General features: G+C 36.4%; 1 protein-coding gene across 1 annotated transcript; it reads left to right on the forward strand.

The window, feature by feature from the left end:
* The first annotated feature begins 354 nt into the window (after positions 1–354).
* On the forward strand, positions 355–2696 carry LOC116770008 (uncharacterized). Its single transcript, XM_061527654.1, has 5 exons — positions 355–713; positions 994–1309; positions 1504–1592; positions 1680–1851; positions 2504–2696. The coding sequence occupies exons 2-5, from the start codon at positions 1058–1060 to the stop codon at positions 2531–2533; spliced, it is 543 nt and encodes a 180-aa protein (XP_061383638.1). The 5' UTR covers positions 355–713; positions 994–1057; the 3' UTR covers positions 2534–2696.
* The last annotated feature ends 5083 nt before the right edge of the window (positions 2697–7779 follow it).

A 7779-nucleotide genomic window follows, 5' to 3' on the forward strand; every position in this document is an offset into this window, starting at 1 on the left:
CAAAAATGTTGTTTGGTACTAACCGATAACATTCAGAGTATTCCGGTTATCAGGAGTTATAATACTCGGCCTGTACTCCTAGCGGCCATTCATAGGAAGAGACACAATGAGGCATTATGTAACCTGAGGCTAGTACAATGTTCTGTTATAGATGGACTATGGAGACATACCTATAATCCTTTTAGTCTAATACTTTGACGGCATCCTTTCTCCTTTCTTTGAATAACAGATTTATTTAGAAAGTGAAAGAATAACTTAAGTATAAAGAATGTATTGAACGAATGAACGAAACGATAATAATGTTTATATATTTATTAATACTTAGAATTAAATAATCTTTATTACTGAAGATATTGTTATTGTCGTAAACAATGAATGTTATACGTAAGGTTTACTAAGATAAGCAGGAAGTACCTCAAGAAGTGGATTTGTTAACTGGAAAAGTTATTTTTTTTTTATTAATTTGCAACTTTTATAATACTGACGGTTAATAACTGAAATATTTCTCAGGAAAAGATTAAGCGTTTCATGAATAATAGCAAGGATTTATTCCCTACCTTTTACCAGGTAGGGTACATGCTAATATGCATGAAATATTTTCCTTATATGAGCAAAACATTTTATCATTGACCTCTAAACCAAAATTAGCATAATACTGCAGTTCACTTCTGATCCGATGAAGATATCATTTGGGTTCGCGTGTCGGATCTCACGTAAGTATCGACCAAACCTGAGCTGGTATTTATTTCGATTATTCAGCAGTGACTACGTGACTACTTCACAGTGCAAAGTTAACTCTAGTTTTGATTAGATTCTCACTCATCGAAAGTGAGTTTTCTACATAACTAAGGTACGTCTCATGTGCATCTTTATATGAAAAAGCTAAGGTTCTAGTGCTCTTTGTACTTCTAACTTCAAATGTCAAAAAAATACGCACGCTGTAACGTAGAACCAAACATGAATCATAATTAACAATCATATTGTTTGTTTAAGTTTAAAAATTCTGGCGAAGTCAAACAAGCGGTTAGTCTTATATATTTTGAGGTTCTCTTCCAACATGAACATGTTCCAATCTGTCCTGGAGACGGTGCCGAAAACCAGGTCTCAGATGGTAAACGAGCTGGATATTCCAGAGGATATTACAGTCGATCCTTACGTTTGGCGGGAACCTGATGAGGATTTAGACAGCGACAGCACCACATCCATTACTATTGATGACTTTGAAGTCGCAACTGTAAGCTCAGAGTCCAGCTTAGCGTTGTCTAGAGCCATGACGGATTCCGAAATAGATTACACTAGATACAGAAAGGTGAGGTTTCATAAAGCGATACGGCTTTATAACTTGTATTTATATCAGTGTTTTATCACGTCTTTAAGATGCTAGAGAATCTCTCAACTTATTTACATGTTTTAATGACCACCACTTTCATAGTTCTCGCGACAGTTCTTATCTGTGTATCAAAGTATATTTTATTGAACAAAAACCTCTTGTTCTTTTTTTAGTTAAAAAACAGAAGCTTGAGTGATCCATGGGCTCTCATAAGAACAGCGAACGACTCGTTTCCCTCGGGTTATCTTGAATCTTTACAGAGGTTTGTACGAGTTAAAAGAAAAACATGGAAAGTTATTGACGTATTAAGTATATTTATTGATATCATCTCGTATCATTATAATTGAAGTTGCCAGGACACGACATTAGGAAGTCTCCAAGAGTTGTTCTATGTGCGTCACAAGAACAACGATGAGTTGAAGCAGAAGATGGAAAGATTCTTCGAGGAGATCAGCGTCTTCACACCTGACGACCCAGGGCTGATGGAGTTGCAGGAAGCCTTGGAGGCTATTGATGTGAAGGTTATATAATATTCTAATAACATCAGTGATGCGTCACGTCTTAAATTAATTTAAAATTGGAATAAGAGAATATAGAAAAGAAAATCATTAACACGGGCAGGATTTGAACCTGCAACCTCTGGTACGGTGCGTTTCAGTTGCTTTACAAAATAAACTATCGTACTATAGTGTGCAGTCTGTCGTATAGTGTTAGTATAGCCTGTGAATAATAAATATTGGATAATTAACCTTCATGTTGGAACGGAGATAATATCTATCAAATTCTCCAACTCCTAAGTGATGTTTTCTATAAAATTCAAGCCAAAAAATATTTATTAAGATTTGAAATTGTAAGACCACTAGGTTTATAGTATAGATTAATTTTTGAGCTCTTCTATGGAGTTGTTAACTCAGCGTTAATAAATTATTATAATAATTAATAACTAATTAATAGCGCTTCATTGCGATATGAGAATGGGAAATGTAATATAAATACTCATGATATACACACACACACACACACACACACACACACACAGCAACTTTCGCATTTATTATAACAATGGGAAGTAGGACAGGACGCTATTGATTCATATATTTACACACATCTATGTTACAATAAACATTCTAAGTGATTCACACTATTAAATCATACGTATATAACTTTTTGCAGAGTACGGATTTGGACAGTGACACTTCCTGAAATAACGATAAGTATGGAGAAAATGTTAACAGGCTTTTATAGTATGCTACGCATTAAAAGCTCCAGAATATTTCTAAACAAAGCAAATAATATAATCAAAAAGGAATTTTATATGATATTTATTAATGAAAAAAAAAAATATTTTTGTCTTATATATGAATATTGTCGTACATTCTGAATGTTATAGCGACAGTTATCAAAGAAAAATATTATAGTGTATGTCGAAGAGCCATGTCCAAGTTGATTATTAGGAGCTGTGACGTCAGCGATGTTATCGTCACATAACACTATTTCCACCTATCAGTTTATCCATTTTCACCAATAAAGCACTCTCACTTACTCACACCACTTTATTTTCAACTTTAACTAACACTTAGTAATTTCTCCTGGATAGCTCTCACACCACTGTGTCCTCGCCACAGATGTCTCCGAATATAAATGGTTTTCGTGGAGTCATTACATTTACTCTTAATTTTAAATAATAACTTACAAAGATTATTCGTAGTAATTCAAATAAACAGTAATTATTACAAAATGTTTTCGTAATCAATTATTAAACCAACTAAACTTTATATTGCCATTTAAAATTTAAAGAAATCATAATTGAATAACATTGATTACAAAATGGTTACTGTTTAAGTTTGTGTTTTACTAAAAGTCACAAAATAACTTATCTTTACATATTACAAATCACGATACGAATTGTCATTTACTTTCCTTCAATACAAATCGTACGACGATCTATAAAACAAATAATTTTGTTAAAGTTATTACTAACGCCTTGACATTGTTTATGTCACATCTACCCTCTAAAGTGAAATACATATGAAACAACTATACATATGAAACAACTACCCTTTATAATGGTTTGTTAAATGTCGTTGCGCCGACACGGCCATTCTGCGGCCTGGTGCGTGCCCTGCACCAGTTTTACTTTGTTGTGATATATCAACGTATCAACATACGCTGTATTAAAGAGATCACTTGGATTCTCTGAACCTGTGTTTGTGTTTTTTTTTTTTTTTTTTTTTTACGCAAAATGCTCCACGCATCTTTGCTTACTTTTATTGAAGTGGGTTTGTTGCTGTGGTCTGGGCGGTCTTGTACGCCGTGGTCCACAGGGGCTCTAAGGGATTGAGGTAGGTCGATGCTGTGGTCTGGGACTTTCGTCCGTGGTCCACAGAGGATATTGATTTTATGATGTTGCTGTGGTCTGGGCGGTCTCGTACGCCGTGGTCCACAGGGGCTCTAAGGGATTAAGGTAGGTCGATGCTGTGGTCTGGGCGGTCTCGTACGCCGTGGTCCACAGAGGATATTGATTTTATGATGTTGCTGTGGTCTGGGCGGTCTTGTACGCCGTGGTCCACAGGGGCTCTAAGGGATTGAGGTAGGTCGATGCTGTGGTCTGGGCGGTCTCGTACGCCGTGGTCCACAGAGGATATTGATTTTATGATGTTGCTGTGGTCTGGGACTTTTGTCCGTGGTCCACAGAGAATATTGATTTTATGATGTTGCTGTGGTCTGGGCGGTCTCGTACGCCGTGGTCCACAGGGGCTCTAAGGGATTAAGGTAGGTCGATGCTGTGGTCTGGGCGGTCTCGTACGCCGTGGTCCACAGAGGATATTGATTTTATGATGTTGCTGTGGTCTGGGCGGTCTTGTACGCCGTGGTCCACAGGGGCTCTAAGGGATTGAGGTAGGTCGATGCTGTGGTCTGGGACTTTTGTCCGTGGTCCACAGAGGATATTGATTTTATGATGTTGCTGTGGTCTGGGCGGTCTTGTACGCCGTGGTCCACAGGGGCTCTAAGGGATTGAGGTAGGTCGATGCTGTGGTCTAGGACTTTTGTCCGTGGTCCACAGAGGCTCTAAAAGATTTGAAGAAAGGTAATATTTTAGTACAGGTTCTAAAATTATTATTATTATTATTATTATTATTATTATTTTTTTTTTTTATTGACCTCATGTCAAGTTCCTCAACTTGAGAGATCTTTTGATAAAGACAATTGTCAATAAATTGATACTTTACTAAGCAATGAATGTTGGACCAAGTTTATTGATCGTTCATTGGATTCAACTTCTAAATTTTTAGAAGCTTCAACATTTAATGGACTGTCGTAATGTGGAGGATCATCAATCTGATCCGCCGACACGGTTCCTGCTGCTGCTGGATTTGGTGCTGGACGTAATTGATCATGAGCTAACTTACGCGGCCGGCCTCTACCGGTTACACGTTTTAGCATGTAACGATCATGTTCCAATATTTTGTATATTTCGTATGGTTCAGTATTTTTCAGATCCAAAGAAGGTTGTTGACGAGGATTAGTTTTGATTAGTGCATCGTCACCTCTTTTAAATGAACGTAGCTTACCCTTGCTTTTTTTTCAAAACTCTGTTTATCATATTTCGCCGAAGCCAACATTTTCTGTTGCACATATTCCTCCAATACATCAAAATTTATAAATTCATTCTCAAAATCAATTAACCTTAATAGTTCCGATGGCACACAATGCTGCCGACGAGTGAGAAGAGTTAGAGGTGCAACTCCAGTAACTCTATGAGGCGTGCAATTAAACGAGAGTTGCAATGCTTCAAGAGCAGTCTGCCAGTTTTCGGTAGTGTAATTTTTATAATAGTTAGGGCATTTTTTAAAGTGCTCATGATACTTTCAAGCTGTCCTTTAGCTCGGCTTATTCCTGGTGCGATTGAATGTATCTTGCTCCCAAAGTACTAATCGTTTCAAGGCTGCGAGTCTGATCCTTCACTACTCCTAGTTCCTAATTTCCAGGTAATGTCCATATGTACTACTTGAAATGCTGCCGTGGGTTTCTGGATTGGATGAAGTCGTACTTGTTGCTACCTGACGTTTTTTTTTTGATGTTCTGCAAATTATAAAATTTTCAACAAATCTTCCGATTAAAGTACTCATTTTATCAAAAACATATGTCTTTTATTTTTTGAAGAGTTCTCTCCCATCCTGGGTGATGTAATGCGATGTGAAATGAATTTATTAAATCTCGTCTGCCCGTGATCACGGTTGCTGAAAAGTAACCGAAACGTCGGGAGCCTGTAATTTTAACAAAATTAAAGCACGCGTACATCCGAAAAATATTAGTTTCATTTAAATGAATTTACTATACTCCCCTGAAATGATGATAGGAACGACAATGACTTCATGTTGGCCAAGCACAGGATCTGTTAAAATTTTCTTTAGGACACCTTCTCTTAGTGTATAGTTTGCGGCTGCGTGGTCGCTGCTCATGCTATCTTATTAAAGGACGAAGTAAATCATCGAGTCTTCGTTCTATTTGTAACCATTCCATGTCTTTGCTTATCATATTGACAGATATTTCATTAGATGGGTTTCTACATCTATGAATTCACGGAAGTAAATCCTTTTTATGTTTGGATGCTTTCAAAGCATTACAATTTTAAACTTTCGACAGTATAAATAGTGTCGAAAATGTTTTGTTGTCCGTACTACTGCCAGAGTCTCGAGCTCATAAGAGTGGTACCGGCTCTCCGCGTCAGCAGTTTTTTTTTTTTCTTTTTATTCATATATACTACAGCTACATCTCACACAGTCTTCATCTGTACACAGCTCTGTTGGTGCTGTTTCTTTCTCGAATAATTTTATGTTCAAGTAATTCCTTAATAATTGAACGAACTGTTTCCCTCCTCACAGGACTTAATCGATATGGTCTACGTTCTACATATCTATCGTTATCTTTGACGTATTTGTAGTACTTCCGTGTTTAACACGTGATTTTTTGAGCAAAATTATTAATCTAATTAATAGATCTTCTTCAGTTCATTTAGGTTGCAATTTAAATTATTAAATTTATCACTCCTAGACATCACATGACGTATAGCAGGTTGGTGAAGAAAAATAGCACCATGTGAGTTTATTATCACACTAAAGTTCGTGTTTTCAATCAAATTCATTCCAATTAAAACATCTGAACATATTTCACTGTCAGGTACAATATGAAACTGAATCTCTGTTCGAAGATCATTTATAACGCATACTGTTGTTAATGTTGATAGCGACACTACTGTAAATTGTCTCAGACCTTTCAAATGTACTAAATTTGTTCGTTTTATAGTTCCTTGTAATGTAATCAATGTATTAGGGTGAGAACGTTTCACGTATCGTATCGGCGATGCCACAGAAATCAATTCGGGTACTGATGACGCTCTAACATTTAGTAATTCGATTCGCAGTCGTTCATCCCCTATACAACAATCACTGCCTTTCTTATACGTCGCCATAGAACCCACGCTTGTGACAAAAAATTGCGTAATATCCTTAGTATTATCATAGTTATGTTCTTTAAAACGAACGATGTCCCGCGAGTATTCAGTCTCTGGTTCGATGTGAAAAAGTCGTAATCAAAACATCCCGCAATTCCGATCACGTTGTTGTAAATATTAACCAATTGTCAACCCATAACTTTGTGCGTCCTCTGAGTAGAATCCGGACCTTTATTCTGATTTCGTAATCAGTAAAGTTATAGGTTTCCATTGCAGTTGTAATATGTTGACACCATTCTCTGATTCCAACATTCATGTCCCGGTCATATGATGGCAGGTATCAGTAATTTTAATTTTGGCTTCTGGTTGACCAGGAATACGATCGACATACGCTTTATCACTTTTAGCATTTAAAAAATCAATAATCCGGTATTTACCCCTGCAACAGAGCCTCCAGTATTGTCAGATGGACGAGTAGAAGTGGGTAATCCCGCTTCTGATGTCGAAGAGCCATGTCCAAGTTGATTATTAGGAGCTGTGACGTCAGCGATGTTATCGTCACATAACACTATTTCCACCTATCAGTTTATCCATTTTCACCAATAAAGCACTCTCACTTACTCACACCACTTTATTTTCAACTTTAACTAACACTTAGTAATTTCTCCTGGATAGCTCTCACACCACTGTGTCCTCGCCACAGATGTCTCCGAATATAAATGGTTTTCGTGGAGTCATTACATTTACTCTTAATTTTAAATAATAACTTACAAAGATTATTCGTAGTAATTCAAATAAACAGTAATTATTACAAAATGTTTTCGTAATCAATTATTAAACCAACTAAACTTTATATTGCCATTTAAAATTTAAAGAAATCATAATTGAATAACATTGATTACAAAATGGTTACTGTTTAAGTTTGTGTTTTACTAAAAGTCACAAAATAACTTATCTTTACATATTACAAATCACGATACGAATTGTCATTTAC

The sequence above is a fragment of the Danaus plexippus genome (assembly GCF_018135715.1).
Source record: "Danaus plexippus chromosome 13 unlocalized genomic scaffold, MEX_DaPlex mxdp_15, whole genome shotgun sequence".
NCBI lineage: Eukaryota > Metazoa > Arthropoda > Insecta > Lepidoptera > Nymphalidae > Danaus > Danaus plexippus.

Bases quoted from the DNA above. Each gene is read 5' to 3' on its own strand.
- LOC116770008 (XM_061527654.1), top strand. From the start codon at position 1,058: ATGAACATGTTCCAATCTGTCCTGGAGACGGTGCCGAAAACCAGGTCT. The intron at 1,310-1,503 runs GTGAGGTTTCAT...TTCTTTTTTTAG, and splicing joins ATTACACTAGATACAGAAAG to TTAAAAAACAGAAGCTTGAG. The intron at 1,593-1,679 runs GTTTGTACGAGT...TTATAATTGAAG, and splicing joins TATCTTGAATCTTTACAGAG to TTGCCAGGACACGACATTAG.